At 47.2% G+C, this 13,952-nt stretch overlaps 1 protein-coding gene across 2 annotated transcripts in view; it reads right to left on the bottom strand.

Annotated features, from left to right (window-relative positions):
• Window positions 1–266: 266 nt before the first annotated feature.
• The window catches only part of NGF (nerve growth factor), a 48,557-nt gene continuing 34,871 nt past the window's right edge, over window positions 267–13,952 (bottom strand). Inside the window, exons 1-3 of one of the 2 annotated variants that reach the window (XM_053655847.1) lie at window positions 8,786–8,978; window positions 7,736–7,859; window positions 267–1,162 (exon numbers count right to left, since the gene is read on the bottom strand). In XM_053655847.1, the coding sequence (XP_053511822.1) occupies window positions 425–1,150 (726 nt within the window). In that variant the 5' untranslated portion in view covers window positions 1,151–1,162; window positions 7,736–7,859; window positions 8,786–8,978 and the 3' untranslated portion in view covers window positions 267–424. Of the gene's footprint in view, window positions 1,163–7,735; window positions 7,860–8,785; window positions 8,979–13,952 lie in introns of those variants that run through there. The other variant, XM_053655848.1, reaches the window with a different exon arrangement.

Genomic DNA, 13,952 nt, shown 5'->3' with positions numbered 1-13,952 from the left:
GGTCCAGGCTGGGGGGCAGGTAATCCAAGGATTAGGCGGCTTTGGCTCTGGAATGCAGAACAAAGTTGCAATCCCACAGACTTCCCTTCCTAATCACACCGAGCTGAGGCTAACATCTCAAACTGGTGAGCCTTCCCTGAAGTTGTAGCGCCGGCAGGGTGGGCTGAGGGTGACAGGCAGGCCCGAGGGGCAGCCGGGAACTGCTGTGGACCCCAGACTCGCAGATGGTTACCCTGGGGAAATGACTGGAGTGCCAGCGCACAGGATGCTTCCAAAAATTTAATAAATAATGATTTTTTAAAAAATCGTATAAACTATAAATTACCATGCAGTCCTTATAACTTAAAATAATTTACAGGTTGAGGTAGGGAGGGGCCCAGAAGAGTGTGGAGGGAGCTGGGGATGGTTGGGGGCTGGGGCGCGGTCAGGCTCGCCTCCCAGTCTTCCTGCTGAGCACACACACACAGGCCGTGTCTATCCGGATAAACCGCCAGGCGGCCTGCTTGTCGTCCATGGTCAGCGCCTTGACGAAAGTGTGTGTGGTGGTGCAATACGAGTTCCAGTGCTTGGCGTCAATGCCCCGGCACCCGCTGTCCACAGGGGTGGGGTCCCGGCACTTGGTCTCAAAAAAGTACTGTTTGAACACACTGTTGTTGATGTTCACCTCTCCCAACACCATCACCTCCTTGCCCTTGATGTCCGTAGCGGTGGTCTTGTCCCCCACCCACACGCTGATGCTGTCGCACACGGAGAACTCCCCTCTGTGGAAGATGGGGTGGGACGTGGATCGCTTGCTCCTGTGAGTCCTGTTGAAGGAGGCCGCACCAACAGCCTCAAAGTCAGGATGCTGGGCGTCTGCAGTGACAGGCGGGGGCTGGGTGCTGAACAGCACACGAGGCGAACGCAGTCGCCGCTTCTTAAAAAGTTTGGGGTCCACTGTGATGTTGCGTGTCTGCCCTGCCACTCTGGCAGCTATCGCCTGGGCTGGGGTGCTGCGGGCTCTGCGGAGGGCAGTGTCCAAGGAGTGTTGGAGGCTCGTCCAGTGGGCTTGGGGGACCGTGTGCCCTGTGGGGACATTGCTCTCTGCCTGTGGGTCTGCCTGGGCGCCGATCAAAAGAGCTGTGATCAGAGTATAGGACAACATGGACATTACGCTCTGCACCTGAAACGGAACAGAAATGAGGTTATTCACCGAGGACGCCTGTACAAAGGCCATGTCTCAGCTGCTCAGAATCAACCTCCCCAAGATTACTTGGGAGTTGGTGGTCAAGGTGACCCTGGAATTCACCCTTTGTGAACTGGGATACTTTTGAAAGTGAAAGGGGGTGCCAGCAATAGTGACATTGGGACAACAGGCATAAACAGAACCGGACAAAACAATCCAGATATACGGCCACCCTGTAAGGGGTGGACTTTTCCAGGAAGAAACAGAGGCCCTGACATTCTGTGCCCTGTGGCCTGGTCTGAGCTCGCGAGCATCAATCACAGGACCCCTGGAGCTCTCTGCCTGCCAGCCTGAGGCAGCCTGGCTCAGGCAGTGCGAGCTCACAGAGCACTGGGCAGCAAGGGGGTGAATTAGGCTCCTCCCCCCAGCATTGAGTCCTGCCTGGACTCCTCTGGAAGGCAGTAGGGAGGGTTGGCTGCGACTTGTCTGGACGCCTTAGCATGACCACATGCTGTTCAGAGCAGCAACACGGTGTCAGTTCGGAGATCTGGTGACTCTGGACCCTTCTGATGGGTCCACGAAGCATCATGTTTGAGCAAAAACTGTGTGGTTCTGAGACCATCTTAGGCAGTCCTTCTATCTGGCCAGCAGCCCTCACATTTAACACGATACTGATAATGTTTCCTCTTTGTGTTGTTGTGAAGCTTTTCAGATGTGTCCACTTCTAATTTCTCATTAGTCTGCAAGTTAGGTTAGAATTCATCCTTTTTCTTTCATCCATGAGGAAAGTGATCCACCGAAGATTAATGCATCTTACAGTCACTAGCAAACACTGGAACAGAAATAGAATCCAAATCTGACCCTTTACTGAGCCAGTCCACCCTTCTAGTCTTCTTTCCTTCCTCCCTCACTTGCTCTTTCATTCTTCAACATGTCTTTTCTTTTTATTGTTTGTATAGACCAAATGGCATAATTATATCTGTCCCCAAAGGCAGTGCAAGCCCCTCTTCAGCACATGCCAGACAGGACACCATGCTGCATATGGTTGCTCATTGCTTACTAATCCCCACACCCGGGTCACGTAAACTGTGGAACTTGCTGGGTTTCTACACTGACTTCTGGTGAGCTTTTGTCCACACCAGGAGGTTCCTATCAAATGTCACCTCCTCTGTTCCTACCCCTGATCTTCTTGATAGGTTAGAGCATCCCTGGTAGAGGGTGCTCAGACTTCTAATTCTATCCCTTCTCCTACGTCCCCTCCTCATGCCCACTGATGATTCTACTCCCTCCCACTTGTCCAGCCCGGCACAGATACTGCCTTTGTCTGAAGGGTGCCATCTGAATCACCCCAATCAAAAGAGATCTCTGTCCATTCTTAACTTCAGAAGACAGTCTCTGTGTGTGTGTGTATTTTCTCTCCTGCTAAATCAAAGTAGTGAAAAAAAAGTCTGCATTGGATCTGGGGTTCCAAAACCTTGTTTGGATTCCTATCTTGGCTACCTGTTAGCAAATGGAAGCCACTAATCTTTCTGAGCCTTTGTTTCCTTATTGATAAAAGTGGATAATAAACACCATTTCACAGCGTTGTTGGTAGGTTAAATAGGCACTCACAAAATCCGAGTTAACTCTGAGTCATTCTCACTTCCTGTGGTCAAAAGCTTGGTCTTCTTCAGTTATATTGCTGCTTGGCCACTCCCCAACCTCACTCCACCAATGTCCTTTCACAGCACCTTGTATTTTTCCTCTATCAGGCTTCTCTCAAAGTATGATGATTGGAGCCTGGCCCCTATTGGCTGTGACCTTGTGGAGGGCAGAGCTGTGTCACAGCAGCTAGTGGCTCCCTCCCTGGGTGTGCACCTCCTTTGTCTTCTGTGCTTAACCCTCTCACCCCTCCAAGCTGCGGATGATCATTTACATGCCTATCTCCCCAGAGCGCTTTAGAAGCCATTTGCCTTTAAATACTTCTGGGGCCACGTGCAGTGCCTGGCATTGTAGTAGATCCTCAACAACTATAAGGAGTATGAATGAAAGAGTGAACAGGGGTGGCCAGGGAAGTTCCCCATCGGCCTTCTTCCCACCGTGGTGCGTGGCTTCTCTTGGATTTTGTACAAATGGCCAAATACAGCATTCCTCGTATTTTCAAGTTATGCATTCTTCTCCTCAGTCCTGTGCTTTTCTGCAGCTGGAAATAGACAGCTCTTTGGTGAGATACCAAGAACAAAACCGCCACATTCTTTTCTCTTTGGTTACTTTGAAAATGTTAGTATTTGCTCCAGTTCTCCAGCTGGCCATGCAGGGGGTGGGGCACATCTGCACTTCTGACCACCCCTGGTTCTGTCCACCAGCAGCCATGCAGCTCACATCCAACCCACTGTTACAGGGCTCACCATTCAGGTGGCAGCGAATCCAAGTCCTTTACCTTTGCTCCTTTTCGTGTCTCATTTCTTCCTTTTTCTCAGTCCACCATATCCTTCATCAGGTAGATGAAGGGAAAAGAAATGAAACTGATAGTCATCCCTTTATATACAAATTAGTAGTAACACTTAGAACTTGGATACTGAAATGAAAAAAAAAATTGACTGAAATTTAGGGTTTTGATGGTACTAAGAGCCACACTGCTCCCTGTTTTCCATTTCCAAGAGCTCCCTCACTCCAGTCTCCCCTTGGGTACACACTCACCCTCTTCTAAGGAGTAGACTGAAACTTCTGTGCAGTCGATGCTTGTTCTGGGTCTGCACTTTTGAAAGCCAGTTGGGGACCTGCAGCTTCCCGATGAGCAATGCTCCACGGATATTGACATTTTAAAAGCAAGACACCAGGAAGAGTCCTCTTTGGGTCTTCACCTCTTCCTCCTCTTTCCTCAACAACAGCAGCCTATTTGGGGACCCTTTTTGATTTACATAGCCATTCCCCAGTCACAGTTTCCTATGAGCACCTCTCCCTATCTTTCAAACACGTTTCTCTGCATTTTCCTTTCTCTGTGACTGGGACCACTATTCCTTCACTCACAGCTCCAGCTGTTGGCTCATCCCTGGACACTGTTCTTTCCTCTGTGCTCTTTGCCATCCCTTTGGGTTCTCATCAGTAGCATCTCTTAAAAGTAATTTCTCACCTCTGTGCTCCTGCTCAGGTCATGGCACAGTATCCCAACTCATGTCCTGGACTCTCACTTCCTTCCAGTGCCTGGTACCCCTGGCTGCCCCATTTAACCACATCAGACTGCTTAGAGGACCCAGTGCTGGGCCGATTGCCCAGCTGAGGCAGGGGGACTGCTCAGCCTGACAGTCCCTGCCTGACTTCTCTCCTGTCACATCCCAAGTAAACCCTCCCAGGAGTGCCTGTGCTGTGCTTCCCCACTGTTGGTCCCCTTCAGAATCTTCTGTACCAGCCACACTCCTCACTGCCCCTCCTGTCTTTTCTGCTACCACCTCTGCTGGTTGGACTCCTTCCTGTTGCCTTTTAACACCCAACTAAAATGCCACCCTCGCTGGGAAGCTTTTCTTCTTTCCAAAGAGACAAAGTTTCTGCCTTCTCCATTTCTAAAAGCATTTCTTTCAGGCTGTTATTATGGTGCTGTTCTTTTTATCTTCCCTCCTAGAGGGCAAACTCCCTGAAGGCAGAAGAGCATCCTGTTCCTCTTTTGTGTCCAGGTGACCTAGTACCCGGATAACAATCAGTGAATGTGTGGACAAATCTTCCTTCTGTGCTCCTTCCAGCTCTGAGCCTCTTTGAATTTAAGCAATTACCTTGGACATACTGCCAGTTTAGCCCCAGACCACCACAATAAAGCAAATGTCTCAATAAAGTGAGGAACACAAACTTTTCGGTTGCTCAGTGCATATCAAAGTCATGTTTACACTACACTGTAGTCCATGAGGTGTGCAATAGCATTATGTCTAAAAAACAATGTACACATCTTAATTAAAAAAATACTTCATATACTATAAAATGCAAACCATCACTGGAGCCTTCAGTGAGTCGTGATATTTGGCTGGTGGAGGGTCTGGCCTCGTTGTGGGTGAAAACCCAGTATCTGCGAAGTGCAACAGAGCAAAGCATAATGAAATGAGGTCTTCCTGTGTGAATTTTCCTACTCTGCTGAGCTGCCTTCACAAAGCTCTGACAGTATAATGCCACTTCTGGGCTCACTGTCAGGACATAGCACGTGATGACTGGTGGCATGTTATCCCAGCAAAGGTTTGCATTGAGGACAGATCATTTCATTAAGGTTTGAAAATGTTGCAATGATGTCTCTCATTTGGGTTTCAGAGGAAAAGGTGCTCTTCAAAAACCATTTTTGACTTATAATAATGTGCCCCTATAATCTTCTTAAATTAAAAAGGCTTTCTTTTAAAAATCATCAGTAGATTTAAAAAAAAGTGTGTTTTCTAGTCTATTGATGTAATGCACAACAGTTTCCCCAAGAAAAGCAAAACAAAACCCCACAACCATTTTTTCTTTGGTTGAAGTGAGCCCTGGGGAGGACTTTCACTTAATTATTTTTAAAAACGACCTTTGAAATGATGACGGCCCCCACCAGGGCTCCACTAAGTGGAGAGCTGTGAGCTGAATGATTAGCTGGGGGAGATGCAATGAGGGGCTCACAGGAAGGAACATGTTCCGTGTAATGTGTGAATGTAATTGTCCTGCTCCTCCCAGAAGGGAAGATCAATGCCTAAGCGTGGGGGGGCCCACTGGTGCATTTATCTAGTTACTAACAGGCTGCCCAATTCTGTTGCCTTCTCCTGGGCCAGCGGTGTATTCTGGAGCTAATTTTCAGTAGCTCGCACACTCCAATAATAAGAGAAATTTCCTACACCAGGTGAATGATCTTCACACAGATTTTGATCTCACCTACAGAGGTGATGAAGCTGCTGGACAGAGGTAAGCAACTGGCCTGAACAGGAGGGCTTGGCAACCCGCCTTTGGAGGTACATACCAAGGGGAGTAAGATCACTCCTGCCTCAACAGAGTGATGCCAAGGGCTCTCAGTGATTGGATCAGAGAACCAGGGTCACTGAGTGTTAGCGAGAGAGGAAATTCTTGTAGCTGAGGAAATCCAGCCTCCTCCTCCATTTCATTTGCCACATTATGACAGTGGGTCAAGTGTCATGTCTTGTTTTACACTTGGCCTCCACTGTAAATGTAAACTGGCTGCTGTCTTCAGTTGTAGATGCAGACACTCTCAGTTGTCAGGGCCTGCGTAGCGTGTGAGAGGCATTCTGTGTCTCCTCAGCTCCCCAGGGAGGTAGCCTGAGGCTGCAGCGGACAAAGGCATTGACAGAAGAGAAGCCAGTGCCTCTGCTAGCATCTCCCAGAGGGCAGGATGGACTGGAGGGGACATCAGAGCTTCTCAAGTCCAGAGGCGCAGTGCATGGAAAACACCAGGAGAATTTGTTAAATCACAGACTGCTGGGCCCACCCCCGGTTTCTGATTCATTAGACATGGGGCAGAGCCCAAGAATCTGCCATTCTCACATGTTCCAGGTGATGCTGATGCTGCTGGTCTGCCAACCACATTTTGAGACCACTAATCTAACATAATCACTGGACTTTACAGAGCAGAGAAATGGGCCTTTGAGAGGCTAAGTGATCTGGCATAATGCACCTACTGAGAGGCAGCCTCCACATGCGGGCACTTGACGTTGCTTAGCACCTTCCAGGGGACAGAGGCTTGAAGCCCACACACATAGTAACTGATGGGTCCTGGGCTGTGTTTACTCAGCCCCCAACATCAAAGTGAAAATTCCTTTTAGCAGACTATAAGTCTCACTACCCTTAGGCCACAAGTCCAGATACCAGGGAATACTTGGATATTTAATTATTTAAAAATCTAGTTTATCAGGTTCCTGGGCCTCAGGTAAACTTGATTCAAAAGCACTAAAGTGTCCATGATGGAAATATGCAGCCAGAAAGCACTAGCAGGTGCAAGCATCTGCGGATGTATTGGTCTACTGTAGGACAGAATGGAAACTGAATCTACTGATGCTCATTCTTAGAGACCCATCTTAAGGGGAAATGATCACCTATTGGGCATAATTGTCTCATTAACCATCACAACAAGCCTGGGAGGTAGGCCTTATTATTCCCACTTTATAGAGGAGGAAATAAACAGAGTAAGAGTAACTTGACCATGGGCACAAAACTGGAGGGAATGGAACTTAGAGTTGAGCCTCTGTCTGCAGATCTGGAGTTCTCCCCATGCTCTATTCCATGGCCAAGGGCATGGGAGTGATCAAGGCCCTTACATCTCACAAGGCTGCCTGCTCAGACAGACCAGCAGCTGTGTGGAGGGTCTGACCAGTACTCTGGGTCTGTTTGAGGCTCTGTGTTCTGTTACTTTAGACATGGGCGGCTCAGACTTCCAGCATGTCCCTGGAAGCCATAGGGCCAGCCTGAGAGCACATCTCTCAGATGGGCTGGGAGTCACAATGTGCAGACACTGTGATCAGCAGTTGAACTATCATCAGTTGAATCCAATGCCCCTTCCTTAGGCTGGGGGTCATGTTCAGCTGTCCTGGCAGCTCCAGAGTTAGGACCCTTGGTAAGAGAGATACCCCAGGTATTCACCTCAGTGTGGCCAGGACTGAAAGCTGCTTCCTTGGAAAAGCCGTTATTGGGCCCGGACGCTGAGCTGAGCTTGGGTCCAGCATGCCATCCAGCCACCTGGACTGCACGACCACGGGCCAGGACTCTGTGAGAGGAAAGAGCTGGCATTAGATGGACCCTTGGCCACATTCTCGAGAAAACGGAGAGCTGTGCCCCAGGCAGGCAAGGAAGGATGTGCCAACAGGACAAACCCCCTTTCCATGAGTTCTGGGATTTTACAAGCAGCAGGGCTCAGGAAGGAGTTCGAGCCTAGCTACCCAAACTGCCAGGGGCCTGACCTTGCACAGGCCTAGAGCAGCATCTGCCTTTCACTTTTATGCCAACACTCTTGGTTTCTGCCTGGACACAGTCTGCGGCCAAGCTTACACCCAGTGTAGGTGGGCCTCACAGCTCAGCCTCACGGCAGAGTCCTGCTCCAGCAGAACTCTAATCTGGCATCAGAATGGGTAGTATTCTGTACGTTACACTCACAGAGATGTAGTACACCCACCTCTGGACCGGCCTCAGATACCTTACACAGAAGGAAAATCCCTGACAATGCAGAATAAATTTGCGCTATGATGGAATACTAGACCATGTGACAGATAAGAGAGAGCTCTTACAGGACTCGGACAGGAATCTGAAGAACCATGCCAAAATTCGGGACTCAGAAGCTATGGAGATCATACAATGAGAAAAAAATGCTACTCAGTTTTAGGTTGTAGTTCCTAGAAGCAACGGAACATTCCTATTTACTCACTTGTATAAACCTTATATATGTTGGCACTTCATTCATTTATTTAACAATATTTCCTGAGCACCTACTATGTGCTAAGCACTATTTTTGGGGTGCTAGGGATATAGCAGTAGATAAGACAGACAAGGTCTCCACTCTCATGGAGCTTACAGTCCTGTATAAATGAGCAAGATAATCTTCAGATTCTTCATATATCATGAAGGAAATAAGTGGGGTATGATTACAGAGGGCAAGTACAGAGTGTTCCGAGGGGCTGCTGTAGACAGGGTACTCACTCGAGGGTTCTCTGAAGAAATGGACTTCAAGTTCAGATGTGAAGGATGAGGAGAAATGAGGGAGAGGGCATTTTAGGCAAAAGGAACAGGAAGGGCAAAGGCCCTGAGGTAGAAACAAGTCAAAGTTGCTGAGCATGTAGGCAACAGTCCTGGAAAATGAATTAGACAGGCAGAAAGATCCAAGTCTGGTAATTGTGGTTTTATCCTAAGGGAAATGGAAAGGAAGTGAAAGGATTTAAGTGGAAGAGTTACATGACATTTAAAAAAAATGAATGAATGAGTAAACTATTGTGTTATGGCAGAACTTGTAAAATAGGGTAGGTCCCCCAAAAAGAAAAAAAATCTAGAATGGCATTGTTATCCTTCCTGTCCATATACTCTTTCCAACCCCCTCAAGCCCCTTTCCCCATCATATCTTTTCCCAGTGTGGACTCCTACTAGCTACCTTCCTTTGACCCCCTCTCATTTTGTGCTACAAAAGTAAACGTCAGTAAAGATACTGTGGCTCCAAGTCCCTCACATGGAGGAGCCAGAGGACAGGGAGATGCAAGGGCCACCTAAGTTGTTCTCCTGCTGCTTGAAATCATGGTAAAGAACTGGCTTGTTTCCATTCCTCTTTCTTACCCACTTGGCTTAAAATATCCTTTTTTGCTTCAGAAGTACCAAGGAAAACCTTCCTACTCCATTGGGGTTCTGACCTAGAGATGAACACTTACTCAGACACTCAAAAACTGTTGGATTCTGTGGCAAAGAACATTTTCACTCTCTCTGGGTTGGATGTAGCACTGGAGAGGGAGGGTGTCACATACTCCAGAGTGAGACGTGGGCCTCATGGGGCTGGGTTCATCACGTGTGGGCAGGAGGAGCAGAGCTAGTCCACAAACTCTCCGTCTGGGTGTTCTGCCAAGCCTGGCTAAGCTCTGGACTGGAACCCAAAGCACTGCATTCTAGTCCAGTTTGCTCTCCTTCTTGGGTAGGTCACTCTGTATCTTTAAGCATCTCTGAGCTTCCTCCTTCATAGGATGAGGAACTGCCACAGGTGATAGCTAAGGTCCCCTCCAACTCTGATCATCTGTGACTCTTCGAGTGTTAATGTTTTCCAGCCCACATTCCTACTGGGCACTGAAGAATGCTTCCCATGCAAACATGGAATTCATTTATATCATTAATTAAGCACTAAACTGTGCCAACTACTATGGTAGGTACTAAGGATATGAAGAATAAGACATAGCACTTAACCTCCAAGAACAAACAATCTGGAGGCAAGGAAAGGCAAGCACAGGAACAAGCACTTGCAGCAGAATGTGATAAGTATGGTGTGTAGCGGACACAGTATGGAAGGAGGGCTTAGTATTGTCTGGCCAGACTAGCCAGAGACATATGTTCAAAAAGGAAGCAACATCTGAGCAGGGTTCTTAAGGACGAATAGGAGTTTATCAGGGAAGAAGGGGAGGAAAGGCATCAGAGAGCCCCAGAATTCAAGATCTGCCAAGAAGTCCAACATGACTTAGAAAGAGGTTTGGGGGAGGTAAGAGGAGTATGTGATGGGCCTTATACAGCAGCAGGTGCTTGTGAGCTTGTACAGCTCACTGTTGGGACCCACCCACTGACTATAACTTCCTCTGGGACACAAAAAAGCCTCCACTTTTACTCTAGGGAACAACCAGGGAAGTAAGAGTGCTTCTCCCTAGATATATTCTGGACATTCAGCTATAAGCCAGGATGGCCTCCAATCTAGATGATTAGAAGAAAAGAGAAGTTTCATCTCAATAAAAAACCACTACAGCCTCTAGGCAGACCTGACTTCTTGGTGACCAGCTATAGACCCACCACAAAAGGTTTCCTGTCCCTATGTCTGCATCTGGGCCACAGTGCTTTGGTGCCTGCCAGGGTCCCCTGCCAATCACACTGAGATGCCCGATTGCTATATTCAAGACCCTGTCTGGCATCTCCCATGACCACGGCCTTCTCTTGTTCAGGGTAGGCAGAGGTGGTTTGCTACTAGAGAGAGCAATTCACTGTCCAGAATACTGACACATTAAGTAATTTTCACAGATTACTTAATTATTACTGTCATCATTTTCAGTCTCATGCTAGTAAAGGTATGTAGCTCTAAAATTAAATCTGATTTAAATATTACCAGTTTCTAATGCAACAATATTAGGAACAAACAACCCAAATGCATATCTATTTTTAAAACCCTGTCTGTTCTCATGAGGTAATCACTTAATCAGAGGCTCTCACACTTGTATACATGCATGAAAATAAATCCCAGCTCATCTTGGGATCATGTTCTACTCCTTCTAAGGGCACAAAGGAATATTATTGACATCTGGAGTGCCTCTTCTAAACCCAGACAATCCTGCCCTGTTCTGGGTTTCATGCTTCAAAGCAGTGATTCTCCGACTGTGGTACACAGGGGTATTAGCAGTATCTTGGAACTTGTTAGAAATGAAAACTCCTTAGGCTCTCCCAATAGACCCAACAATCTGTGTTTTAATCCCTGCAGATGATTCTGATGCACACCTAAGCTTGGAACCACTGCTTTAGAGGCTCCCACTCTGGCCTTCCTCCAAGTGCAACCTCCCCACAGGGTGAGGGATCCAGGGCTGAGAAGGGTGCCAGCCCAGCATCAGTCTGCTGCAGTGGGCTGCCTGCCAGCCCATAGTCTTCTACATTACAGTCAACATCATGTGTTCACCATGCTCTCAGAACCCACGACCCCAGAACCTTTGACCAAACAGTCTTGAGTCAGCTGAAGCTGGGGATTCTTTTGAAGACCACCCCCCAACCCACCCCAGGTTAAGCCTGTTGGTACAGCCTTCATCACTGGTATGATGTTTGCCTTAGGACCCCCTTCACTTTCTTAAGGGCCCTGTGATACTTTGGTCAATTTTGGCCAAGAAGCTTAGATTAATGGCAAATTATTCAAAATTTAATCAATATAGAGTTTAAGGCAACTGAACCTCTGCTGGTAGTTATTCAGGAGACAAGGGCATTAGTGGCAGCTGTGGCAGCCTTCTAACTTCAATGAGCATCCTCCAGAGTCCTCCAGGCTTCGTGGAAGATTCTACCTACATCCTTGCTCCCACTTTCTGCTGCCTGCCTCCACCCCCAAATCCTCTGTAGTGGTGGCCCTCAGCTGAGGCCATGCACTGGAATCACCTGGGGAGCTTTATGATCACCTTACACCTGTCCCACCTACAGAGATATGAATTAACTTGTCTGGAGGGCTGCCTCTCAGTATTTTGTAAGGATCCCAAGGACAAACCAGGGCTGAGAATCACTGCTGTACAGGATGAACAGGATGTTTGACATTGGCTTTGATGAGCTAGTAATTAAGAGAAATTATTGGGAAATTAACATAGCTCAGCAAATGTAAAGTGCAGGCATGGTAGCATTGTAGGCAATGAGATGCAAGAATATAGCTTGCAGGCTCTCTGAGGGACGCTGTCCCTATCTCCCCTGCCCACTTTATCCTCCAACTGTCTAGATGTAATTGATATTTGTGAATTGGAAGGTTTTCTTTGTACTCCTTGCATGTCACTTAAAATGATGTTTGATATTGGAGCTATGGTTAGCTTATTTTAAAGCTTGACAGTTATTGGCTGACATTTTTAATACCAAAGATTTGGGGGTGATTAACCAAAAAGATCTCTTGGATGACCCTTCCCATGTTCTCGGAAGCACAGGCCAGTCCCAAGAGCAGCTTACACTACCAGTCCCCAACCTTTTTGGCATCAGGGACCAGTTTTGTGGAAGATGATTTTTTCATGGACTAGGGTACAGGGGATGGTTTCAGGATGATTCAAGGCTTTGCATTCAAGCTCACCTCCTGCTGTGTGGCCCAGTTCCTAACTGGTCTGCGGCTGGAAGTTGGGGACCCCTGGCTTACAGCACATCAAAAATGCTAGAACAGCTGGCATGGAGAGTGCACTCTCCTTTCTCCTCACTTCTACCTGTTAGAGGCCTGGGAGTTGGGAAAACTTACTAAAAATGTTGAGCTTAAGACACTGTTGTTCGGGGCATAATAATAATTGTTGGTGCTAATCCTGTAATTTTCATTGCCGTAACTGTTCCCTTCCATTCTCTCCTCTCTGTTAGATCTTACTCTGAGCCTTATGGAAAGAGAACATTTAGAGTCTCGTGTTGCAAGTCTGTTTTCCTAATTTTCAGTCTAATCAGAAGTTTTCTATTATAGATTACGAATGTGAGGTTTGCTGAGTAGGAACTCTTTTTTTGGGAAAAAAATTCAATTTTGGCCATTTCTAGATGATTTGATGTGTTTTAACTATTTAGTGGTTTTGGCACATCCAATAGGAAAATAGTGTATCTGGCACCAAGGACTTAGGAAGACATTCAGGTTCAGTAAAACCACTATTCTTTCTCACTGGGAGTTTCAGTACTGACAATTCTAAAGGGCCTTGCCACATTTCCCTAAGAAGATATGTTCCTATGGCTCCCTTGGAGATTCGGGATAAATTACAAAATCCTCCCTAGTATCTCCCCAGAGAGTCAGGCAGCTCAATGAAGAAGCCATCATGGCTGGTTGACCTTGAGCCCCAGAATCAAAGAGCATTTGCTAGGACGGTGCATGACATTCTGCTCTGTGTGGTGGGCCCCAGCCTGCGTGGTGCTTACCTGACTGGATTCATGAGCTATGCAATGCCAACACCACAGAGAGGTTGTCAGAGTGTGGGTAGTTACACCATCAGCGTGGTTGGAGATAAGATATCAAACATACAGTGACCTTCCATTATGGAGCTGAGAGCAGGAGATTTCTGCAAGAACGTACTGCTAAATAACAGTCGTAGTACAGCCCATCAACTTAGTAAATTTTAGTAATATGTCTAAAACCTACATTTGAGTGTCAAAAACAATCCAATAGTTTTTCAAACTTTTCTACAACCCTAAGAAAACATCTCCTTGGTTCCAACTGGCTGATCCTTAAACCACAAGGAAAAGATCCATTTCAGCTCTGCTTTTGGCTTCTCCCTGCCTGTGTTCCCATATTTGGGACCAAGAGCAGACAGAAGGATTGGGGGAAAAAGTGGACTCTCGGGTTGGCTGGAATCAGGTTTATATCCAACAATACTAGCACCTATTGAGGTTTCCACCTGGGAGGGAATATGTACATAAATGAAAACAAAACGTTGCCAGTGAACGC

Source organism: Artibeus jamaicensis, unplaced genomic scaffold, assembly GCF_021234435.1.
Source record: "Artibeus jamaicensis isolate MK-2021 breed Jamaican fruit bat unplaced genomic scaffold, CSHL_Jam_final scaffold_1689, whole genome shotgun sequence".
In the NCBI taxonomy this organism is placed as follows: Eukaryota; Metazoa; Chordata; class Mammalia; order Chiroptera; family Phyllostomidae; genus Artibeus; species Artibeus jamaicensis.
This window is presented reverse-complemented; position numbering and strand designations above follow the sequence as displayed.